General features: G+C 37.2%; 1 protein-coding gene across 1 annotated transcript in view; it reads left to right on the top strand.

Annotated features, from left to right (window-relative positions):
* Positions 1-25,507, top strand: part of MIB1 (MIB E3 ubiquitin protein ligase 1) — a 114,710-nt gene that overhangs the window by 14,800 nt on the left and 74,403 nt on the right. The window contains exons 2-7 of the mRNA XM_007448608.1: positions 5,595-5,766; positions 7,572-7,701; positions 13,781-13,885; positions 16,010-16,076; positions 17,392-17,596; positions 24,406-24,589. Of these exons, the coding sequence (XP_007448670.1) occupies positions 5,595-5,766; positions 7,572-7,701; positions 13,781-13,885; positions 16,010-16,076; positions 17,392-17,596; positions 24,406-24,589 (863 nt within the window). The remainder of the gene's footprint in view (positions 1-5,594; positions 5,767-7,571; positions 7,702-13,780; positions 13,886-16,009; positions 16,077-17,391; positions 17,597-24,405; positions 24,590-25,507) is intronic.

Here is a 25,507-nt window from a genome sequence, read left to right as displayed (position 1 = left end):
AATTTCTATGGATTACCTTAGTTTACAAATAAATAGCCGCATCCCCATCTTTTCAATATGTTATGTTAAATTTTTATTTACTGCAAACAATTTAGTATCAGATGTACCTTTTAAAAAATTTGAAGACAGGGTCAAAATCTTTTAAAGCATTTGAAACATTTTGCAAGTACCTTCCATAGAGATTGTATCAATTTCTGTTTCCCTCTCAGCAGTATGACTGGCTCCCTTGACACCATCTTCATGTACACTGACGTATTATTTTTAATCTGTTCCAATTTAAGAGGATAAAGTTGGTATCTCTTGTTTTGTATTTTCTTTTTAAAATTATGAAATTAATACTTATAATAAAACTAAACAATTGAAAATTGTATGTAATAAAGCTAAACAACTGAAAAGTGTATACAGAACAAATGTGAAGGTGCCTTCTTCCTCATCTGTGTATCCTCAACCACTGTCAGCAGTTCGGAGGAGTTTCCAGGTTTTCTCTATTTATACACTTCCTATATGTGTGTGTGACTTCTAGGTTTTGTGTCATGCTTAGAGAGACTTTACTCAGAATTGTAAAAGATGCTGTTCAACTATTTTTTCCAGCACTTTTACGGTTTTCTTTTTTTCTTATTTAGCTCTTTAATTTATCCACATTTTTGCTATGCTGTACTGCAGGGAACTGTAATTTAATAAAGATTGTAACTTATTTTTAACTTGCTTTGTTCTAGTTGCAATGGTTACACAGCAAATACCCCCAAACTTAGTGGTGTGAAACAGTTTATATGCTCAGGGCTTCTACCCCTCAGGGATTTGGAGAGGCTCAGTGGGGAATGGCTTGCCTCTGCTCCACAGTATCTAGGGCCCCAGCTAGGAGAGTCAAACAGTGGAGGGGCTGCACAGCCAGGTTTCCTCGGGCATCTCTTTATACCTCTTTATGGCCTCGCCAAGTGGTCTCTCTGTGGCAGCTTCAGGGTAGCCAGACTTAGTATGAAAGAACTGCCAAGGCATGTGGGGGCATGAATCCTGAGGGGGAGAGAGAGACATGGACAGACAGGTGGCACAGAAGTCATATGGTGTCACTTCTGCCACCTTCTATTAACCAAGGCAGTTGCAGATGTCCCCCCAGGATCAGTGGGGAGGAAAACAGACCCGCCTCTTGATGGCCACTTGTCATTCATTGTCCTCTTGTCAGAAGAGCACTTGGGGTGGATATAGATCGGTGAGGCTTTCTTTGGAAAATACAATCTGCCACGTCTTTCCTCCATTTTAAGTATACACTCAGTTTTTCAGGAATGTGCCTGATGTAAAATGCATAAATAAAGCAGGGGTGTACCTGTATTTCAGTATTTAAATTGATGAATTTAAAAAAACCTCATATTGTGATTCTTGCCATTTCTTATTAAAAAGTGCAATTTTATGAAAATTTTAAATTCATTTTAGTAGGCTTGCATCAGACAATTATGACAGTTCTTCAAAATCTTTGTCTGTTGATAGGTTTTAGAATTTACCTTAAAAAATATCTTTATGTGAGCTAGGATAATTTCTTTTTTAACTTTGTAGACTTTTGCTATTTGTGTTGGGAGATAATATCAGGAATAATTACAAAATTATGTTTTCAAAGTGAACATTATAAGGAATGGTTATATATTGATTTAAAGCAAAATATAGCAAATTCTTAGTAACCCATGGGATGATTAGCCAGGTTATGGATTATTTGGTACTTAAAAAAGAAAAATCCTTCTGTGATTGAAAAACACCAAACAAATCCTTTTCTGTGTATTCATTTATACACCCCAAAAGGAAGAATAGATTTGGCCTTTTGATTTATATTGTAAAAGACTGAAGCATGCAATACTAGTGAACGCTGGTAGCTCTGAGTTGTGCAGCTATAAAATTTTTTTTTTTTTAATTTGGTTTTTAATTTTAGTTTACAGTCTGTTAGACTAGAGTATAATTTCTTTTGGGCCTATGGCTGATGATAATTTTCATGATTGATGCAGTCAGAATTAGCCATAGGCTAGAATGAGAAGTAGTGGATGAACTACTCTTGTGTAGGACTGTCTCACATGGCAGTTGTGTCCTCTGTTGCTGTTATGGAGTGAAAACAAAGGAACAGAGGGGACAGGTACAGCTGCAGGGAAACCACAAACTTTGGGGGGAAACCTGAGATAAAAGAGTAATTAGCAAATGGAGAGGGCGGGTAATTTGCTAAAATAAAATGGGGGTAATCCACACATGAATAATTGAATATTTTCTGTATGCAGTCTCTGGGAAATTGAGAAATTTATTGAGTTCTTTAATTTTTGTATAAGTATTGCTGAATTTGCCTGGAGTATGTGATGACTTTGATCATTAAATTATTTAAATGACTAGTACATTTAATATATCTATATTAAGATTAAATTAATTGCAGTGTAATTCTTTATACTTACCTTTTATCCTAACGCCTTTCAGAGTATGTTTACCTCTATTATATCACTTTAGCTTCACAGTGTCCCTTTCCATATTGTCTTAGTCTGCTTGGGATGCCATAATAATCTACCACAGACTGGGTGATTTAAACAATAGGAATTTATTTCTCACAGTTCTAGAGGCTGGGTAGTCCAAGTTCACGGGGGTGGCCACTTCCCTATTGAGGGCTCTCTCCTTGGCTTGTAGATAGCTGCCTTCTTGCTTTGTTTTCACATGACAGAAAAAGAGAGAGAGAGACATCTTTGGTCTCTCCTCCTCTCCTTAGAAAGACACTAATCCCATCATGGGAGTCCCACCCTCATTGCCTCATCTAAACCTAATTACCTCCCAAAGGCCTTACCTCCAAATATCATCACATTGGAGGTTAGGGATTGTGGGGGGAACCTCCCAGTCCATAACATCTATGAAGGGAAGTATTTTCTCAATTTACAGATGAGAGTAGTTTCAAAAGCTTGATTCTGAACATTACCTAGCCAGTAAGTTATGTGAGTAGTTTCTGAAATCGCATACCTTTGTTTTCCCCATTTAATGCAACAATTTAAATATACAGATCAGAGATTATGTTTTATCTTATTATCTCCCAGCATGACCTTATAAAGTTTATCTCTAAGTCTCTGACTATATTTCATAATCCTGCCAAACAAATAAAGCTGCTCCTGGTTCATTGAACATACTCTGTGCTCTTCTGAGGTTTCTTTCTTCCTTTGAAAGGTCTACTCATCCACCATTTCTAAAAAACGTTTCCTGACTCTTTTTGTTTTTGTTTTTTTTTGATTTAGTTTCTTGAATGAGTTTCTCAGTGGAGCCCTGAGCTTGTATTATTTGATAAGCATGTGCTTATTTATGTTTTTGTTGGTGGCTCCTTTTCTGTTTTTTAAGGGAGCAGTTCTAGGTTTCAGTTTATCGTGCTGTTTGTTCCTAAATATCTCTAATACTTATTTATTTGTATTCTCTTTAGTGATCTTATTTATACTTTTTTTGTTTTTTTGTTACCTTCTACATCTTTTATTTTCTAACCCATAGCCACCGAGACCTAAATCTCTCTTGACTCTTTTTCTCTCCACTTCCACTGTCATCACCCTGGCTTAAACTGCCATTATCTTACCTGGACTACTGTGTAAGCTTCTTAGTACTTGACTTTGTTTCTCTAGCCCCTTTTATTTTCTTCCTTTCTGTTCTTCCTACCATAGCAAGAGTGATATTTGAAAGCAGCAGAAGGCCTGCCCACAGTAGCAGTAAAGAAATACTGAATGAATCAGTAGGTACTGATGTCTGCTGTTTTCTCTGTCTCTACAGCCAGGCATTTGTGTGGTAGGAGACTGCAGAACGATTGCACATAAAACATATTTGGTGTTGGTGTCATGCTCTTTTGTAGTTTACTAGACATCCCAGCTTCCTTTTTTTTTTTTTTTTTTTTTTTTTTTGCGGTACGCGGGCCTCTCATTGCTGTGGCCTCTCCCGTTGCGGAGCACAGGCTCCTGACGCGCAGGCTCAGCGGCCATGGCTCAGTGGCCATGGCTCACGGGCCTGGCCGCTCCGCGGCATGTGGGATCCTCCCAGACCGGGGCACGAACCTGTATCCCCTGCATCAGCAGGCGGACTCTCAACCACTGCACCACCAGGGAAGCCCCCAGCTTCCTTTCAGTGTTCATTCTTCCTCCTTCCCTCCCTCCCTTTTTTCTTCTTAACCATCTCAGCTAGGGCACTTTATTTAGAATCTGGTTTCCTTACTCATAGGGATTTTAAACCGGGATATAGAAAATGAATTATGTAGGATTTTCCCCCTTACCAGGAAGTAGCAACAGTGTATTAGTTCTTGCAGAGTTTAGCTACAGTATTGCTACTGTTGTATTCTAGTTCTTGCCTGTACTTCACATTCTCATTTTATTCTTAGAACATACCTTTCCTTTAAAGAACATATTACCTTCTCCAAAGGAAGTTGAAGTTCTGAGAACTAAAATGACTCATTTCTTTTATTTAATTATTGAACATCTCTAAACTTATACAAAATAGAGAATAGTATAATGAACCCCCATGTTACCTGTTACCCAACTTCAACACGAGCAATCTTGTTTCATCTAAACGCACCTTACTTCCCCTCCCTCTCCACCAATTATTTTGAAATAAATACCGTTGTTTTATATGTAAGTACTTCAGTTAAAATGACTTTTTCATGGACACAGAGATAGCTATTGACAGAGCCAGAACTTGATCTAGGGGCGTGTCAGTATTGTACAGACAATTTAGCCCTTGTTTGTAGTTCAACATTGGGCATGACCATACAGCATGTGTCATGAAATAGTGACACTGATGTTCACAGGCCACACATTGTTTTAAAAAACTCCTAGTTTTAATTTATTGAACAAGTGATCTTAGTAGAATAGTAAAGGAACACTAATCCTCAATCTTATTACCCTACAATGTCAGTTATTTTCATTAATTTATAGTGGTACTTTTATAGTTCTAACATGTATCTCATCTATCCATGTGAACATTTTTAGTATAGGTTATATTACCAAGTGCTTGTTTTCTTTTTCTAGTGTTAATTTCTTCTTGTTCTTTAAGGAAAAAAGAAAACCCACGACAAACTCAAGTTTGTTTCCCAAACTGGGAAACTTGCTTGCTAATCATTGTCTAAAGTTTACTGTTGATGGGGAAAAGGTTGTCAATACATAGGGATAAATGCTAAAGTTAATTGATAGTTTGTTTCTGATATCATGAGGATAAAACTATCTTTTCTTTTGGAATTTTTACCTGGAGAATAGGTTCACATTCCTCAAAAGATTTTTGTGTGTTTGAAGTCTGAAACATCTACTTGGTGATAAAGGATTCTTCTTTCTTTCTCTGGATTGAACCTAAATTTCAGTTTGTGGATGAGAGCAAGGAAAGTGCTACTGAAAAGTGTTCTTACTAATGAAAAAAGAAGGGATAGAAAATATTTAGTCTATAATTTGTACTGGTTAAAATATTTGCAATCTGTTATCTTGAAACTATATATGGTACATTTGAAATATTATTTCTTGCTTTATTGAACTATTTTGTAAAATGCTGTGTTCTTATTTTTTCCCTTAGGGAATAATATTCAAATAAATAATACTTGTAATTAATGTAAGCCTGTATCCTTGTTTTAATAGGCATCAAGCATGATGGAACCATGTGTGATACTTGCCGCCAGCAACCAATCATTGGCATTCGATGGAAATGTGCAGAGTGTACAAATTATGATTTGTGCACAGTTTGTTATCATGGAGATAAACATCATTTAAGGCATCGCTTTTATAGAATTACTACACCAGGAAGTGAGCGGTATGGCAATCCATTATTTTTTTCAATTGCAATTCCTTGTTTCTGTTGAATTTTTTATACCATTCAGTGTTAAAAATAGGATCAGGAAATGGCTTCTGACAGCTGGTTTAGTCAAGAAGTAGCAATTACCAGGCTAGATGTGGACCAGGCCTACCACATAGCGAGAAAAGAGCTCTGTGAAGATAGAGATACATGTATTTTTCCAGGATAATCTGAGCTGTTCTTTCTCTAGTGTAGAGACTTGGCGCTGCTCAGTGTTTGGAAATGAAAGGGTGGCCCAAGGGAGGCTGATTGTTTTCTCTGTATGTATTCTATCTTGTGAACACTAGAGCCCATTTATTGAATCAAGAGACATTTATTAAGACTACAGAGCATTGACTATACTTGTGTAAATTTGAAGATTAATAAGACGTGTTATTCTTAAGGAGTTTACGAATTAAGGTATTATTTGATCAACAGTGATTATCATGTGATGTTTCAGACTGTATATAGAGATGTGTATTAAGTGTCTTAGGAGCAAAGAGAGAAGGGTGTTAATTGTGTATGGGTACAGAGTTTCAGGTGATTGAGTATTCTTATGTAGCTATGACTAATGCATAGGAGCAAGAATCAAGTCAGTGACAAGGAGGCAGCAGGAGTAATAGGAAAATGGATTTTTGTGTCAGACTGTCCTGGTTCAGATCCTGGTCCTGCCATTTATTAAGTGAGTAACTTTCAACAGATTATTTATTTTTGTCTTTTGCTTACAATTTTTAAAGTTAGGGTGTAGTAAAGATATTCTGAAAATGAATAGAATAATGAGATAAAAGCAGAGCAGAAGAAAAAACCCCGAATCTTTCTGATTTTTAGGAATGAGAAGGATGTAGAAGAATAAGGGATAGAAGGCCTTGGAAAACCATGCTTGTCTAGAGAGTTGAGTATAGAATCTTTTTCAAGGTCTGTAGTCTCTTGTAGGTATACACTGCTTTAGAGACAGTTTAGTGTAGGTCGGATCCAGGCCACAGATGTATTTTACTTGACTTACACAGTGATCTAAATTTTTGAACAATTGCTGACCTTTTAAAACCGGGTGATTTCACAGAAAAATCAGGTTTATGAATTCTAACCCTATTCTGTTCCCCCATGCTCCAAAGACTGTCAACACAGGTTCTGCATTTTTTCCTGGCAGGAGTTGGCTGAAGCACAGGAACACCTGTACCCTTTAGACAAATCATACTCTGGAGTTCACCAAAGTCCCTCCCACTCCCTATTGTTTTCCCCAGCCTGAGGTCAAGTGCCATTTACCATTTGTCATTGCTGTGGTGCTGTCTTTCTTAGGCCCTCATTTGTAGTACTTGCCTGACAGTTGTAGGGTTTTGAATTTGCCATCTCTAAAGTAGTGAAGAGTGTGGTGATACCCTGAAGTGGTTAGACTGGATTCATGTGTTGATTCCATTCCAATTTAACTTTTGTGACCTTGGGCAAATTACTTACCTCTTTGGGACTTAGTTTCCTCATTGGTAAAATGAATAGTAATACCTTCATCTTCATCACTTATGTATAAAAGCACTATACATAAGTGCTTTTATGTATAGGAAAAGCTAAGTAAATATTAGCCGTTATTATTATTATTCCAACTACTAATGTCTTCATCATCATAACCTGTGTAACATGGAAAGTGTTCCTGTACCGTGCTGTTATGGTATTAACCAGAACAAAGAAAAATCTTTTATATTTTCAGAATAACCTTTTTTATAATCTTATTTTAAAAAATAAACTGCTGTTACCTATTTTTATATAAATTTGAAAATAAATACTTTTTTTAGGGTTCTGTTAGAGTCTCGTAGAAAATCTAAGAAGATTACAGCCAGAGGGATCTTTGCAGGTGCCAGAGTGGTACGAGGAGTGGACTGGCAGTGGGAAGATCAGGATGGAGGAAATGGACGTAGGGGAAAGGTAAAAATTGTTTTTGATTCATCATGTTATTCTAGAATATTGTATATTCAGTAGATTTTATAACTACTGTAGTTGAATTTCTTGGCCCATTTTTTTAATGCCAATAACAGTTTCTTAAGTTTTCATTTTTTTTCCCCCGGAAGAAAAAAGATTGTTCCTGCTCTGTTGTACATATTGGCGTTCTGTGAGAAGGTTGTGGGGTAGATTTTACCTTTCCACTTTCAGGCTTCGTGTGGCCGTTTTGTTGCCCAGAATGCCTTTCTGAACATCCTGTTTGGGCTAGTCCTCCCTAAGCAGTATCTCATGCTCTTGATTTTCTTGTTATTAAAACTTCATTTGAATGTACTTGTTTTATATTCCATTCCCCCAAAGGTCTGTTTCTGAGGGGTAATAGGCAGCTACTTTGTTATTCAGTCCACTTAACTCCTTACCCTTCTCAGGAGGCGTGTAGAGCTGTCTAGGGGTCAGTTATAGCAGTTATTCTGAAGGGAATTTTGTACAGCCTCTTTAACGGGCTGGGGTAGCCAGAGATATTAGGGTGAATGGGTTGTTGGTTTTACTTATTTGGGTTTCATGTTGCTTTTGCTGATGATGCATTTGTTGATTCAGTCAGTCACATGTTAAATGTGTATTCTCTGTGTTTTGCTAGATGTACTGAAATGAACAGCATTTCACGTTTGAGATTTTGAAGTCAGTATCAGTTCTGTTACCTTCTTTAAAATATTGTTTTTAGCATTAAGGAATGATGATTTTAGAGTCTCTGTCATCTGAGGAACTCTTCCTAGGAACTCGAAAGCCTCTTTTGTACAACTTGGTGCTATACAGATTCTTTTGAATTTGAGATTTTTAAACATTTTGTCAGATAGATGTTTTCTAAATTCAGAGTATTGTTATATTGATTTAATTTCAAGTAATAAGGTCTAATTTTAACGTTCGGAAGTCAGACAGAACTATTTTGGCCTATATGTTTTAAGTACTTTGATTTTTATTAAGGAAGCAATGTTTGTTTTTTTTTTTAATTTAGTAAATATTTATTGAACACTTAGGTGAAGGATTCTGTTCCAAGCATGAGGGTTATGGGAATAAACAAAAGAGGCAAAATTCCTACTCTTCTGAAACCTATATTCTAATTAGGGGAGATGGACAACCAGAAATATAAATCTAAATTCTGTGACTATAGTGTGGCCTGTTGACCAGCAGCATTGGTGTCACCTGAAAGCTTGTTAGAAGTATAATAGGTAATGGGTCCCCTTCCTCCTAGACTTTTTAAATTAGGATCTTCATTTTTTCTTTTTTTCTTTTTTTTTTTTGCGGTACATGGGCCTCTCTCATTGGGGAGCACAGGCTCCGGACGCGCAGGCCCAGCGGCTATGGCTCGTGGGCCTAGACGCTCCGCGACATGTGGGATCTTCCCGGACAGGGGCACGAACCCGTGTCCCCTGCATCGGCAGGTGGACTGTCAACCACTGTGCCACCAGGGAAGCCCCAGGATCTTCATTTTAACAAGAGCTCTAAGTCATTCAGGTGTACATTAAAGTTTGAGAAGCACATTTCTAAAAAGAAAAATAGACCAGTGTGAATTTGGGAAAGGCACCACCTCTGGATGGATGGAGTGATGTGGGGACATGCTTGGCAAGCCAGTGGTAGAGAAAAGGTACCCCTTTGAGCGTGGACACAGGAACAGCCTTGTCCCCGTGCATAAGGTCTTGGTAAGAGGAGCTCAGGCTGGAGGTCAGCCTCTGTTCTCCTCCTTGGCAAGGCCCTTTGTGCAGTTAACAATTTCTGTAATCATAGCAATCCTGTGTCACATAGGACGTATAAATTGTATGTTAAAGCTTAAAGAATAGTAATAAAAGTTTTAGAAGCAAACTTTTTTTCCTACTCTACAGATTAAAAAATAGAATGTTATGAATACCTTTAAAAGCCTTCTGTTTACCCTTTCCCAATTGCAAGCCCTGAAAGAACTCATTAGTGAGTCCTGGGAAACACAGGGATCAGCATGGTCGGGACATCAGGCAAGGCAGAAGTATGGGCCAAGTGCAGGACACTGGACAGGAATATGGTCAGAGGACATGAGTTACTATGCATTTTTTGCTTCTAAGGTTACCGTGGTCCACCTCAAAGTTTTAGGAGTGGGTCAAAGCAGAATATTCTGTGGGGTAAGATGAGAGACCTCAGTTGATTTAGGTGGCAGAGAATGGGGGGTGGAGGGGAGAGTGGGAACCTCATCATTACATAGTCCAGCAAGCAAAGTACAGTGGAGAATTTGGGTCAGACTCACTCAGGCAGTGTGACCTTAGGTTGATAAAATGGTGCAATGGCAGTGGGCATCTGGGTGATAAGAGCCTTCAGCATGTCTGGCCTGTGAATCACTTGGCTACAGTTCAGACAGATTGCCCTTGATGCCTGGTACCCAGCAGTCATCCTGGCAGCTCCCTTTGATGGATGCCCTTGCCTCTTTCCTGGCTGGATCCCATGTTTTCTTTTCTTTTTTAAGCATTTAAAAATTTTTTTATTTATTTAATTTATTTATTTTTGGCTGCATTGGGTCTTCGTTGCTGCATGCGCACTTTCTCTAGTTGTGGCAAGCGGGGGCTACTCTTCGTTGTGGTGCACAGGCTTCTCATTGTGGTGGCTTCTCTTGTTGTGGAGCTCGGGCTCTAGGCACATGGGCTTCAGTAGTTGTGGCACGCGGGCTTAGTAGTTGTGGCACGCAGGCTTAGTAGTTGTGGCACACGGGCTCAATAGTTGTGGCTCGTGGGCTCTAGAGCACAGGCTCAGTAGTTGTGGTGCATGGGCTTAGTTGCTCCGCGGTATCTGGGATCTTCCTGGACCAGGGCTCAAACCCATGTCCCCTGCATTGGCAGGCGGATTCTTAACCACTGCGCCACCAGGGAAACCCGGATCCCATGTTTTTTGTATCCCATTACATCATCTTACTTAGCTTACTCTTTCCTTTGGTGGTGTACACGTTCTAGTAATGTCTTTTGCAAGAGTGCACAAGAAGTAAATTTTTTAATACTTGCATTCTAAAATTGTTTTTAACTTTATATTCTTCCTCACGTGTAATTTTATGGTCAGAGGGTTGGAAAAAATTATTTTTCATCAGCTTTTCAAAAGCAGCTGCAGCTAGTCTGAAGCCACATAAATGGAACTTTCTGGATTTTTGTTATATTGGCACTTCTTAGGGGGATGAAAAGTAGGCATTCTTGAAGCTTTGAGTCATCAGTATTACATTTTTGGTTTGTTATGATTTAATACTTGTTACATTTTAAGAACAAAATGAAAAGTAAATGAAACCATCTTACACATGTGACTCTAAGTGAGGGAACTTAATATCATAGGAAGTCTTCAGGGTAACATTATTTAAGCACATGTTTGAGATGAAATGTAATTTTTGTCTGACTCTTTTTGACCATGTGTGTGAATGAAGAAAGTTTTTAAGCCTTCCTGTGCTGGCCAGTCTTCAGTACTGGCTGCTCTGTCCCAATCCTCTTTTTTTATCTTTTTTTTCCCTTGAGAGTTCAAGATTCCCACCCCATTCTCATTACTACATGTTCTCAACAATATGGCTAGTATGAGCCATATTAAGGGGTATAAACCAACCTAGGCTGTTGTTGTAATACTGATACAATCTATGGCCTACCATGTGTCATGTACCATGGTTTTTTGCTTTGCACCATGGCTTTGGCAAGCATGATGTAAGGTCATCATGGAAGTGTGTAGTGTATTCTTAACTACCTACGTTAGTATTTCACGACTGTTTTCATTTTGCAAATGCTTTCAAATATATGTTGATTATTTCATACAGGTACGCTAGATATATTTTCTTCTTTTTAAAAAACTTTATTATGGAGAATTTCAAACATACACCAGAATAGGAAGAGTAGTATAACAAATTCCCATGCACTCAACATCCAACTTCAAAAATTATCAACATTTAAAAAAATGCTATTTATTTGTTGAAGAAATCAAGGTTCTTTGGATTTGGCTGATTGATTCTTCATGATATTCTTGAACTTCTTCCTCTGACCCTTGTATTCTTATAAACTAGGTGTTAGGTGTAGAGACATGATTAGATTCAGGTTCAGGTTCAGGTTTTTTTGTCAAGAGTACCTCATCAGTTGTGTGTGTACTTTTCATTGCATCACATCAGGAGGCATATAAAGTTTGATTATCCTACTATTGGTGACGTTAAGATTGATCAGTGCAGGTATTGTCAGTTTGATCCTTTACAGAGTTTCTCAGCAACCTTTTACCTAATGGTTTTAGCAGCCATTCCACACATATTTCTTAATCAGAATTGAAAGTATGAAATTAATATAGTTATTTTCTTATGCCTTCCACTTTCCTCCTTGATTAACCAAATCATATTAACAAATGAAGGAATTTCATATAGTGATTCAGAGCTTGAGTAATGAATTTGCTTATATCCCAAGTAATTTGAAATTTAGGATGAATTTGATTTAAAGTTTGTAGTCTTTGTTTTTTAGTTGGTCACATGCTTTTTTGTCCCTCTCATAAAAACAGAGTTATTTAATCTAGCATTGTATTTTTAAAAATGAACGAAATAGAATCTGACTATATTAGAATCAGAAGGGATTTTTTTTGCTAAAAATTGCATGTTTCACTTTAGAGTGTTAGAAACTCTTGCTTTGGAAGGTTATACAGTGGTTTGTTGTGAAAATCAGAAAGCAAAGCATGGCAGTGATGGACTCTGCATTCAGGATGGTAGTTACCTCTGTTGGAAGGCAGGAGGGTGGGATTGATGAGAGGCATGCAAGGGAATTGAAAAGTACTGGTAATATTCTTTTTCTTAGTCTGATGTTCATTTTGTTTTTTATTCTTTAAAATTTACATATGATATATTTTTATAATGTATAATTTATTTTAAAATTAAAAAGAATAGGGACTCTTTGGCAGCCCAGTGGTTAAGACTCTACGCTCCCAGTGCAGGGGGTATGGGTTTGATCCCTGGTCGGGGAACTAAGATCCTGCATGCTGCACTGTTCGGCCTTTAAAAAAAAAAAAATTAAAAAGAATAGATAGACTCATTTACTAACAATTTGAAATATTGCTCAAATATTTGATTAAATTTTAAGCATAAGAACTTTTTATCTCTACAAAAGCACCATAAAATACGTATCTTGCAAAACTATTTCTTTAGTACAGGGTGAAAATTAAATGGTATTATGTATCTTATTTGAAATAGTCTGTTTTTAAGGGCATGCCTTAAAAATTACATTTAACATCAGCCTGGCATTCTAAGTAACTATGTAGCGTGGTTGATTATAAGTGTCAGGGTGGAGAAGAGTAATGAGTTGCGCATGTGCGACTTCCCATTCTGAGCTGTAGACTGGTTCACTTGAGAATACCCAAGTTTAGTGCTCGTTGTGCGTCAGTTTTGTGTAGTTGATTATTAGCCCTTAAGCAATAGCAACTCCAGTATTTTTTTTTTTTTTTTAAGTATTAAACGCTCTTACTAATCAGCCTGCTGGCATGTGGGGCCTAGAGATTGTGTCTGGGTCTCCACTGCAGTCATGATGTTTCAGCTTAGATGGCCTGCTTTTTGGGACAACTGAGGGGTGCTGCTGGAGGAGCCAAGTCACGCAAGTCTTCTTTAAACTTGGCCTTTGAGCCTCATGCCTATCAGCGTTTAGCTGACCAGAGAGCGGGTTTACCTTGAATTTTTCAGGGTATTTGGTCAAAGATTTTAAATTTTGTATCAAAGAATAGGTTTAAAAGAATACACTGTTGTTAGAGGGAATCCTTTAAGAGTGAAGATTTTAAATTTTGTATTGAATTATATATTTTCTGATAATTCATCACTGTAATAATCACTAAGCTTCTGTATTTAAAATTTCTACAGTGGTTTTAGAAATTAGGTTATAATATTCTGGAAAATTGTATAATTCAGTTATATGTTAGAAGTGACATATATTTGGTAAATAAGTATTTTTCATGATCCTGTTACACAGGATTGTAGCTGAAATATTTTTAAAGATTTAAATATAATTAAAAGAACCAACCTCTCCTCTCCTCTTTCAAAATTTTTTTTTTCCTCAAAAATTTCCCTTAGGTAACAGAAATCCAAGACTGGAGTGCATCAAGCCCACATAGTGCGGCCTACGTTCTCTGGGACAATGGTGCTAAGAACCTTTACAGAGTTGGCTTTGAGGGCATGGTAAGTGTAAGAACCACAAAAGCTGAAAATATTGACGGTTGAAAGAAGGGAAGTAAAAATAGCCCTTATTGTATTCTTCCATTTTTTCTTTTGTCATCTCCTTTTGTCAGAATACAGCCATCTGAATCATGAGTATGCAATTGGAGGGAACATCTGTAAAGTGAGAATTTAATACAATAGGTGTTAAAATTATTTTTTAAGGAGTTTTTTCCTCTGTATTTTTATTTTTTTAATTATTATTATTTTTTGCGGTACGTGAGCCTCTTACTGTTGTGGCCTCTCCCGTTGCGGAGCACAGGCTCCGGACACACAGGCTTAGCAGCCATGGCTCACGGGCCAGCCACTCCGTGGCATGTGGGATCTTCCCAGACCAGGGCACGAACCCGTGTCCCCTGCATCGGCAGGCGGACTCTCATCCACTGCGCCACGAGGGAAGCCCTCCTCTGTATTTTTAAAGTGTAGTGTTGATGATTGAAAATGACTGACCTAGAAGCACTTTGAATTACTTAAGTGCTTAAGGAGCATAATGGTAGTTTATTCAATGGATTGTCCTATATTTCTGCATGTCATGGATCATTGTTCAAATGTTGACCTCAGCTATTTAATTTATAGAGTGTAATTAAATATTATACTAATGCTAAAATATTAATGCCTTTTATATCCTTTCCACCTTGAATACATTTTTCATTCAAAAAATTCTAAAATTTCATTTTTTTTCCAACTCTTATGCTCATTAGGAGGGGAAAAAATATCCCACTGTCCCTTTGCCTTAATCTGTTCCTTTTATACATAAAAGCGAGCCTTGTGAATCTCAACAGGTAGTTTACTCGCCAATTTTTACAATTGTATATAGCATTGGTCATTAGTTTTTCATTATTATCTTCATGCCTCTCCCTGTTTTTAAATTGGGGATTTTTGTAGAATTCCAACTGATTGTTAACTTGCTTCAAATGAAGCTTTACATGCTGTGTGCGCTCAGGTACTTAGTGAGTAGGATACATATAGATTGATCCCATTCTTTTTTGATGGCTGAGTAGTATTCCATTATATGGTTATGCCATTGTTTATATAATGAGATTTCTGTTGATGGGTATCTGGGTTTTTTTTTTGTTTTTTTTCATTGTTGCAAACAGTGTTTCAGTAAGCGTCCTTGTGCATATGTCTTTATACATTTATGGGTATATTTTCTTAAGATAGATTCCTAGAAGTGGAACCACTGGGTTAAAGTATCACATTAAAACTGCTTGACCCATGTCTCTTTGGCTAGGATTGAACTAAATGTGAGCTATAGTGGCAAAGGAGGCTGTAAAAGAGAGTTGGGTTGGGGTGTGTTTGTGTGTGTATGTGTCTGTATAAAGGAGCTCCTTTCCTTAATATAGTATGCATGTACTGATCACTTTATACATGTATATGGTACTGTTAGGCACTTTTAGGTAATCTATTTCTGAATTTTCAGTCACCCTCAAGGTTGCTCTTCTAAGTTCACATTTCCTGTACTTTTCATTATACCACAGCTGCCTCCCCATTCAGATACTTAAATACTTTCTTATAAAAGCTAAGTGGGAAGGAACTTGAGTTAACGAAGTTATGGTAAAGTAAGGACTAAAAGTGATATAAATAGGAAATTAACTGGACAAGGAATCAAAAGACTGGATTTGGTTCTTTCCTTTTCTACTTTCTGACTATTTAGTTTTGGCTAATTTCCTTTATACAATACCTGCCTTGTATATCTCATAAAATTGATTAGAAAGATCAAATGAGTTGAGCTCTTTTTTGGTAAAAATATCTTTAAAATGGAATATGTTATGTACTTTTGAAATATGAGATTTTTGTTTTAGTTCTTTTTTTCCAGCATGTGTTTTTGAAAGTATGATAATGGTAAAGATCCAGACATTTTAATGTTGAAGTTTAAAAGAAATCTTAAAGTGTGACCTATCTGCAGGTCAAGTTTATAGTTTTTGATGGGTGTTTTTGAAAGCAATGTTTAGTGTGACTATTAACTGAGAGCTACTCTTCACTTCTGCTGAGGATATGTTCTAAATGAACATTTTTGCGTATTTTAGGTTTTAAGCTGTAGTTGAAGTTTTCAAGGGTGATTTTTCTGCTTTCTTTTCTTTTTCTTAGTCTGACCTGAAGTGTGTCCAGGATGCCAAAGGAGGTTCTTTCTACAGAGATCATTGTCCTGTGCTAGGTGAGTTAGCAGGCTAGAGAAAATTTCTAAATAATGGGTCAGAGTTCATGGAATCAGAAAAGTGTTTAAATTGGGCTTTAAAAAAATTAGTTACCATTAAAGCTTTTTAAAGGCATACTCCTTTGGTTTTATTTTGTTTTAAAGCATTTGTTCTTTTTAATTTATTTAAACTCTGAAAGAATTGTCATGACTTGATAATTGATATACCATTTATATGGCATACTATATTTGAAACTTTTGTCTTTTAACCATAAACTTATATTGTTGAAAAATTTTGTGTTATATGATCAATGTTATATCTCTTATACTACTGAGAATAGGACCTAACAATTTAGGTCCCAGAAATTCCTTAGAATTTCTGTAAAATTTCTTTGAAAATATAAGAACAGCTCTAAGATTAAGATAATATGATAAATATAATTTCATGTATCATTAAAATAAAAAAAGAACAAGAAAACCAAAACTGGTTTCATTTTATATATTCTTCATTGTTGGCAAGATGAACATTTACCACATTCTTCTGATTAAACCTTTAGTCTCTGAATGCTTTCCTTTCTCATGTGAACGCTCTGTTCCTCTTTCCAAATCATTTGATTTGCCTTATTGCCCCAAAGCACTGTTCTCTTCCAGCATACATACTTTTTTTAAAAAGGAGAATGTAGAAGAAAATCTTACGGTTTTGAGGAGATCATCTCTTTCTCTTGCTTTCAGAAACTTTGTTTTGTATCTGGGCTTTACAAGGAAAGTGTAGAATCAGCAGACCCATTTCAGATCCCTCAGCATAGCATCTTACGATCATGAATCCTTTATCCCAGAAGTAGTTTTGAAAATAATCTCAGAAATGGGCTTTGAAATATTTGAAAATGCTCTTTAGGCAAAAATCACAAGAACTATTTGGTAACTAATAACGGTAAGCACTTCAGAGGAAAAAAAATTCCAGGGTTCTGTTTCATATACTTTAGTTAGTTATGTTGGCTCTTCAGCAAGTCATCCAGGCAGAAAGGTGCATATTGTCAATGCCCAGAACTTTGTGTTCTGATAGATGGTTGCCTAGTCTTCTGTAGATTCTGCCGCTGTTCAGTCATTGTTGTAAATCATTACATTATTTCTGGTTTTGAGTCTGTTTTCTTTTCTTTCTTTTTTTAAAGCTCTCTAATTCTAGAATTTGATACTCACAGTATATTCTCAAAACATTTTAAGATTAGATAGTAACTAAAACTCAAATATCCTGGGCTTTTTCTTATTTAAAGCAGTGCAGTTGCCTGTTGTTGCTGTGATTTTCCTTTTCCTTTGTCAACTCCCTCTGCAATTATAGGTGAGCAGAATGGCAACAGGAATCCTGGTGGATTGCAGATTGGTGACCTGGTCAATATAGATCTTGACCTAGAAATTGTACAGTCTTTGCAGCACGGTCATGGAGGATGGACTGATGGCATGTTTGAGACTTTAACTACAACTGGAACTGTTTGTGGCATTGATGAAGATCATGACATTGTAGTACAGTATCCAAGTGGCAATAGGTTGGTTATATTTTTTAATTTTCATTAATGGCAAATAAAGTTAGTATATAGAGGAAGGAGCCTTAAAGAAGGCAAATAATGTGATATAATAAAGACTTCTTACAGCTAACTCTTCAATAATAGATGAAAATCCAGAATATGTTGGTAAAGTGGAGGGAAACAAGTAAGAACAGTGTGTGTGTGTGTGTGTGTGTGTATTTATATGAATATATTTATGATTCAATGTTCTGTGCACTTTTTTTTTCCTTTAGGGGGCAGAATACATTGTATCAGTATTAGGCAAGTATAGCTAAAAAGTTCTGTGTTCTGTTGGACTGCATCAGTCTACCCTGAATGAACGGGATAACAGTAAAACTCCTCTGGCCCATATCTCCAGCGTCATCTCATGGTAACACAGCTCTCCCTTGCCACAGACACCTGTGCACACACTAATGCGTATCAGCCACACAGCACTGCATGTGTTTCCTCACTTCTGTAACCTTTGCACACACCACTCCTTCCATGCAGAATACCCTTTCCTCCTTGTCTCCCTCCTTCTCTGGATTAACTCCTTTGCCTCCTATAAATATTGAACTTTTATGCTTACTTCCTCTCTCCTTCCCCCCTCCCTGGTACATGCATACGCTATTTATCTGTTTAGGTCTCCTATTATCTACTAAAATGGTTATTTATTTGGTGTCTGGGTTTCGTGTTTCTTGGAGACTGGGCCTGTGCCTTTTATTTATTTGTCCCTAGGAGCCAAAATATATCCAGTTTACTAGTATGTTTACAGTATTTTAAAGAAAAAATTCGGTAGTTAAATTGAATAGTTGTCAAAGCTTTATTACTGACATGTACAAAAAGAAACTAACTCTCTGAGATTCTTTAGGGGAAGGATTATATATGAAATAAGAAAAATTAACATTAAGTTGCTAACCACATTATAGAATTAGCTCTAATTGTGTTTAAATCTTAAGGATACACATGATAATATCAAGAGATACACAAAAAGCATTGGCCAAAATCCAACATCCTTCATGATAAAAATACTAAGTAAACTAGGAACAGAAGGGAACTTCTTCAGCTTGATAAAGGACATCGATGAAAAACCCACAGCTAACAGTGTACTCAGTGGGAAAGACTGAATGCTTTCTCCTTTAAGATCAGGAACAGAACAGGAATGCTCTCCTCACTTTTATTCCATATTGTCCTAGAGGGTCTAGCCGGGGCAGTTAGGCAAGAAAAAGAAATAAGAGAAAGGAAGAAGTTAAACCCTCTCTGTTCACAGGTGACATGATCTTGTGTATAGAAAAATCTAAAGAATCCACAAAAAAAACTATTAGAACTAATAAATGAATTCAGCATAGTCACAGGATACAAGATTAGTATAGAAAAATCAGTTGTATTTCTGTATACTAGCAATGAACAATCTGAAAATGAAATTAAAAGAACAATTCCATTTTCAGTAGCATCACAAAGAATAAAATACTTAAGAATAAATTTAGCCCAATAAGTACAAGATTTGTATACCAAAAACTGTATAACATTGTTGAAGGACATTAAAGATGACCTAAATGGAAAGACGTTTCATGTTTATGGATCAGAAGATTTAATGTTGTTTAGATGGTGTATTAGTTTCCTAGGGTTGCCATAACAAATTACCACAAACAGCAGCTTTACAACAGAAATTTATTCTTTCAAATTCTGGAGGCTAGAAGTCCAAAGTGAAGATGTTGGCAAGACTGTTTTCTTCTGGAGATCTGAGGGAGAATCTCTTCTGTGCCTCTCTCCTGGCTTCTGGTGGTTGTTGGCAGTCCTTGGCTTTCCTTGGCTTGTCGATGCATCACTCATTTCTCTGCCTCTGTCTTCACATGGTCTTGTCCCCTGTGAGTCTCTGTGCCCCTCTGTTGTCACATGACCGTCTTTTTTTTCTTCGGGGTACATAGTTTATGTTCAAATTCATTCAAGTCAGTCTCTGATTAGTCAAGTTCAAACAGTTGTAGGGAGATTATTTGATACCGAGAGCCACATCAACAGTCCTCCAGCTTGCTATTTTAGTTTCGTCAGGCCAACATTTGTACCTTAGCCATCCATAAGGAAGGAACCCTAAGGAGGCATAGAAGAAAGTTAATTGAACTCATGGAAATTCTAGAGTCTTTTACATAGAAAATGATCAAAAGATGATTTTACGTGACCTTATAAGGACACCAGTCATTGGATTTAGGGCCCATCCTAATCTGATATGACCTCATTTTAACTTGATTACATCTGCAAACACCCTGTTTCTAAATATGCTCACATTCAGAGGTGTTGGGGATTAGCATTTCAGCATATCTTTTGGGGGAAATAATTCAACATTTAACATATGACAGTATTCCTCAAACTAATCAACAGATTCGGTGCAATCCCTATCAAAATCCTTGCCTTTTTTTTTTATACAGAAATTGGCAAACTGAACCTTAAATTCATATGGAAATTCAAGGGACCCAGAATAGCCAAAACAGTTTAAAAAATGAAGAACAAAGTTGGAGGACTCACACTTCCCAATTTGAAAATTTACCACAAAGCTACAGTAATCAAGACAGTCTATTACTGACTTACATATAAGCATGTAGATTGATGGAGTAGAACTGAGTCCAGAAATAAACCCTTGCATTTAAAGTCAGTTGATTTTTGACAGGGGTTCAGCACAGTTCAATGGGGAAAGAGCAGTGTTTTCAACAAACGGTGCCGACAGTATTTACAGATATTCAGTCATTGTGGTGTACATCTAATTTAATAATTTAATGTTATATGTCAAGTATACAACAATCTAAAAAATAAAGCTACAATTAAAAAAAACAAATGATGCTGAGTCAATTGGATATTGACATGCAAAAGAATGAAATTGGACCCCTGCTACACACTATGTACAAATACTAAGTCAAAATGGATCACAGGGCTTCCCTGGTGGTGCAGTGGTTGAAAGTCCACCTGCTGATGCAGGGGACACGGGTTCGTGCCCCGGTCCGGGAAGATCCCACATGCCGCGGAGCGGCTGGGCCCGTGAGCCATGGCCGCTGGGCCTGCACATCTGGAGCCTGTGCTCCGCAATGGGAGAGGCCACAACAGTGAGAGGCCTGCATACCACAAAAAAAAAAAAAAGAAAAAAAAAAGGATCACAGATCTAAATGCAAGAGCTAAAACTATAGAAGTCTTAAAGCATAGGCATAAATCTTCATGACCTTGAATCAGACAGTGGTTTCTTAGATGTGACCTCCAAAGTAGAAGCAACCAAAGAAAGAGTGAATAGACTTCATCAAAATTAAAACTTTTGTGTTTCAAAGGAAGCTATCAAGAAAGTGAAGAGACAACCCATGGAATGGGAGAAGATATTTGCAAATCATATGTCTGATTAGGGACTTACATCTAGAATATAGTATAAAGAACTCTTAAAATTCAACAATAGGGCTTCCCTCGTGGTGCAGTGGTTGAGAGTCTGCCTGCCGATGCAGGGGACATGGGTTCGTGCCCAGGTCCGGGAGGATCCCACATGCCGCGGAGCGGCTGGGACCATGAGCCATGGCCGCTGAGCCTGCGCGTCTGGAGCCTGTGCTCCGCAATGGGAGAGGCCCGCGTACTGCAAAAAAAAAAAAAAAAAAAAAAAATTCAACAATAAAAGATAAATAACCTAATTGAAAAATGGGCAAAGGATTTGAACAGACATTTTTCCACAGAAGATACAGAGATGGCCAATAAACTCATTGCATTAGTCTGCTAGGGCTGCCTTAACAAAATACCACAGAGTGGGTGGCTTAAACAACAGAAGTTTATTTTTTTCAGTTCTGGAGTCTGGAAGTCCAAGAACAAGGTGCCATCAGGGTTGGTTTCTGGTGAGACCTCTTCCTGGCTTGTAGAGGATTGCCTTCTCACATGGCACCCTACCTTTATGACATCATTTAACCTTACTTATGTCCCTAAAGGCCCAGTCTCCAAATACAGTTACATTAAGAGCTAGAGAGCTTTAACATGAAATTTGGAGGGGCACAATTCATTTTATATCACCCTTGAAGAGATGCAGGACATTATTAGTTATTAGGGAAATGCAGTTCAAAACCATGATGAGATACCACTTCACATGCTAGAATGGCTAGAATAAAAAGGTAGGATAATTACAAGTGTTGCTGAGGGTATAGAGAAATTAGAACCAACCCTTCATACATTGATGGTAAGTACGGGAAGTGGTCTAGATGCTTTGGAAAACAGTTCAGTAGTTCCTCAAAATGCTATGTATAGGGTTACCGTATGACCCAGCACGTCTACTTCCAGGTTCATACCCAAGAGAACTAAACCACGTGCCCATACAAAAATCTGTACATGTATGTTTGTAGAAGTATTATTCGTAACAGCCAAAATGTGGAAATAATCCAAATGTCTGTCAGCTGATGAATGGATAAAATGTGATATATCCATCCAATGGAATATTATATGTGGCCATAAAAAGGGATGGAGTTCTGACATATGCTGCAACATAGATAAATCTTGAAAACATTATGTTGAGTGAAAGAAGCCAGTCACAAAAGGTCACATGTTATCTGATTTTATTTATACAGAATGTCCATAATAAGAAAATCCATAGAAACAGAAAGTATATTACTGGTTGTTAGGGGCTGGGGAGAGAGGGGTGAATTCAGAGTGACTGCTAATCGTTAAGGGGGTATCTTTTTGTGGTAATGAAAATGAAATTAGGTAGTGGTGGTTGGTTTACACAACTGAATATACTAAAACCACCGAATTACATGCTTTAAATGAGTGAATTGTATGATATGTGAGCTACATCTCAATAAAGCTCTTAATAAAAAAGAAGGAAAAAATCAACACAATTTAAGTTCAGAGTAGCATGTACTAGCATATTTTGTCTTAAATAGTATCTTGTTTGTTATTTGGAAATGTTAGGTTAACACAGATTAGGATTATTACTTGCAGAATTCTTCCTTGGTCAAAATTCTTTCTTGGGCAGTAGTGTTATTAGTAACATGACATTTGACTTCTAGAAAATAATCTTTTCTTATTCTTTACTCAACACCAATTTATTAAATACTTATCCTGTATTAGGCCCTGTGATTAGTGTTAGAATTACGAAGACAAACAAGACATGGTTCTCTGCTTTGAAGGAGTTTCTCTATTAATTTGGATAGACAAAGTCAGAAATAGCTGTATTAAAATGTTTTAAGTAGTTATGATAGATGGGTGTTCAGGCTTTTCTGAAGGTACAGAAGAAGAGTGGTCATTTCAGCTGGGCAAATCCGAGAAAACTTAAGCGAGCATATTACGTTAAGTAAGGTTGAAAGATTTGGTTTTCACCTGGGCAAGGAAGCGCTGTAGGCAGAAGGAACAACTTGACTAAATACTACTGTTTGGGCACTACACAGGTTTGGTAGATTTTGGAACTTTGGGAGTGAGGTAAATAAAGGGCACCATGACTGATAAGACTGAAAAGAAAACTTTTTGTTTTTGAGTTTTATTCTTAACTGATCAGAGGCACTTCTTTCTCTTTGTGGTTGTTTTAGAAAGTTTACATGGTTATAGGAATTTAGTAAGCAGGGTTTTGTGTGTTGTGACCTCTCAGAGCCTTTTATATGCTAAGGACCATTATAATAAGGAAAGGAGGGTATAATATGCCATATTGTAAAAGTGTATTTGACTAGGGAACCTTTTTTCCCTTGGAGTACCATATGGGACTAGGAGAAATGTGTTATATACACTGTGGTACAACTTTTCGATGGGATATTAAGTAGTCAATAAAATAAATGGTGGTTGTGCAGATGGTAGCAGCATAGAAAAATGCTTACGTATAGGAAGGAAGAAATCCGAGTCCAAATTTGTTTTGATACAGTGATTACAAGGATGTAAGATACCCACACATGGCCATTTAAAACTAGATAATATTTTTATCCATGAGTTTGCAATGGTATGGGAAAATAGTGTACTCTTTGTAGAGCAGTTTGGCTCTATCAGAATTGTAAACAAACACATACTTTGATTAGGTGGTTCCTTTAAGAATCTCTAATGAAATACTGACCCCCATGTGCACAAAGTTGTACATACAGGGATGTTCTTTATAGTATTGTTCGTACTAATAGTGAAAATGTGGAATTACTTTAAATGATAGTCAGTAGGAGAATCGCTAAGTACATTTGTCTATATTGATGCTATGGAATACTCTGTAGCCATTAAATCAAAACAAATAGATCTATATCTGTCACATTGAAAAATAAATGTTCCAAGATGCATTCTCTGAGAAAAAAGAAGTCACAGAATAATATATATATGTATATTATGATCCCACTTATGGAAAACAAAACAACTCTCTTATAACCATCACTGTGCATATTAATAGAAGATCTGCAGGGCTATGCAATGGAGTATTAACTGTGGTGTCTAGTGGGGTGGGGAATGGTGATCCAGGTGTGTTTGTGTGAAATGGAACTTTCACTTTTACTTTACATGTTTATGAAATGTTTTAATTTTTAACGAGTGTGTGTTGTTTTTTTGAGTGTGTTATTTTTTTTTAATAACAATTTTATAAGACATGCAAGTGCAAATAAATCTAGACAGAAGTGCTAGGCAGAAGTGTATCATATTAGGGTGGTGAGATTACGGATAACTCTTTTCCCAAATCTGTATAATAAAATCATAAAAAGAAATACAAATCATTCAGGATGTAATTGTAAAGGATTGCTTTACACTGTTGATGTGTTATAAAGCTTTTTTCCCTATAATGGTTAACTAAGAATTTGTGCTAAAATTAAGTAAACTTACCCATGTTGAATTTTGGCTTTGATTTTTAGGTGGACCTTCAATCCTGCTGTTCTCACTAAAGCGAACATTGTCCGAAGTGGGGATGCTGCTCAGGGTGCAGAAGGAGGCCCCTCACAGTTCCAAGTGGGTGATCTTGTACAAGTTTGTTATGACCTGGAAAGAATTAAACTTCTACAGAGAGGACATGGAGAATGGGCTGAAGCTATGCTCCCAGTAAGTACATATAAAATAATTTGGGACTAGGAAATATACCATGTTTATGTAGTTTTTAAAAGTTTTAAAAACTTTGATTTTAGAAACTAAATTAGCATAATGCTTTGAGAATTGTAATCTTCATTGGCAGCTTAACATATGTATGCCTTTTATTTTCTAACTTATTTCAGTTAGATTAGCCTGGGAAGGTCCAAAGAAGAGCTATAGTTAATATTTTTCGATAGAGCTTTTAGTGGAGAATGTAATGTTGGGGTGAGGCAAAGAGGCTTCCTGATACTTCACCCCAGAATGAGAGCAACGTGCTCATCCAGTCACCAGCAGTGCTGGACCACCGCCGCTCTTCTCACTTGGGGGCATGCCTCTCTAAAACTTAAGACTGCAAGAGCAGCTCAGAACGTGTGCCTTCTGAGATAGCTTTGCTCCCAAAGAGCTACAGTTCAATTTTTTATTTAGTCATTCAATACATTTTTCGTCAAATGTTCAGCAGTAACAAAATAATTTGTTTGTTCTGCCCTCTTTTCATTCATCTTTCTCTTTCTCCATCTTTTCCTTGCTTCTGTCCTTCTGTCTCTTTCCTTTTGTACTACCTGTTCCATCCTGCCAACTGCCCTTACTGCCTTGCCCTGTATCCTATTCCTTTCCACCTGGCTATATCCTCCCCTTCAGCTCTACACTTTGCCCACTTCCTGCTCCTGTCTCATCCTGTTCCAAATCCTGTCTTTCCAAGTCCCATCCCATTTAAGCACCTCCTTCCTGTCCCATGTATACCTCCCCTCCCACCCCCTTCATATGACACCCAACCCACCCTGGTGTGTTGTCCAGTCCCCTGTCCTGGTCAACACCTTTTTCTCTTCCTGTCCAGCCCCAGCTCCTGCCCCATTTGCTCTCTGCCCCCTCCTATCCTGTCCAGTCCCCCTT

Source organism: Lipotes vexillifer, unplaced genomic scaffold (genome assembly GCF_000442215.2).
Source record: "Lipotes vexillifer unplaced genomic scaffold, Lipotes_vexillifer_v1.1 scaffold168, whole genome shotgun sequence".
In the NCBI taxonomy this organism is placed as follows: Eukaryota; Metazoa; Chordata; class Mammalia; order Artiodactyla; family Lipotidae; genus Lipotes; species Lipotes vexillifer.
The sequence above is the reverse complement of the archived record's forward strand: the minus strand, read 5'-3'. Positions and strand labels throughout refer to the sequence as shown.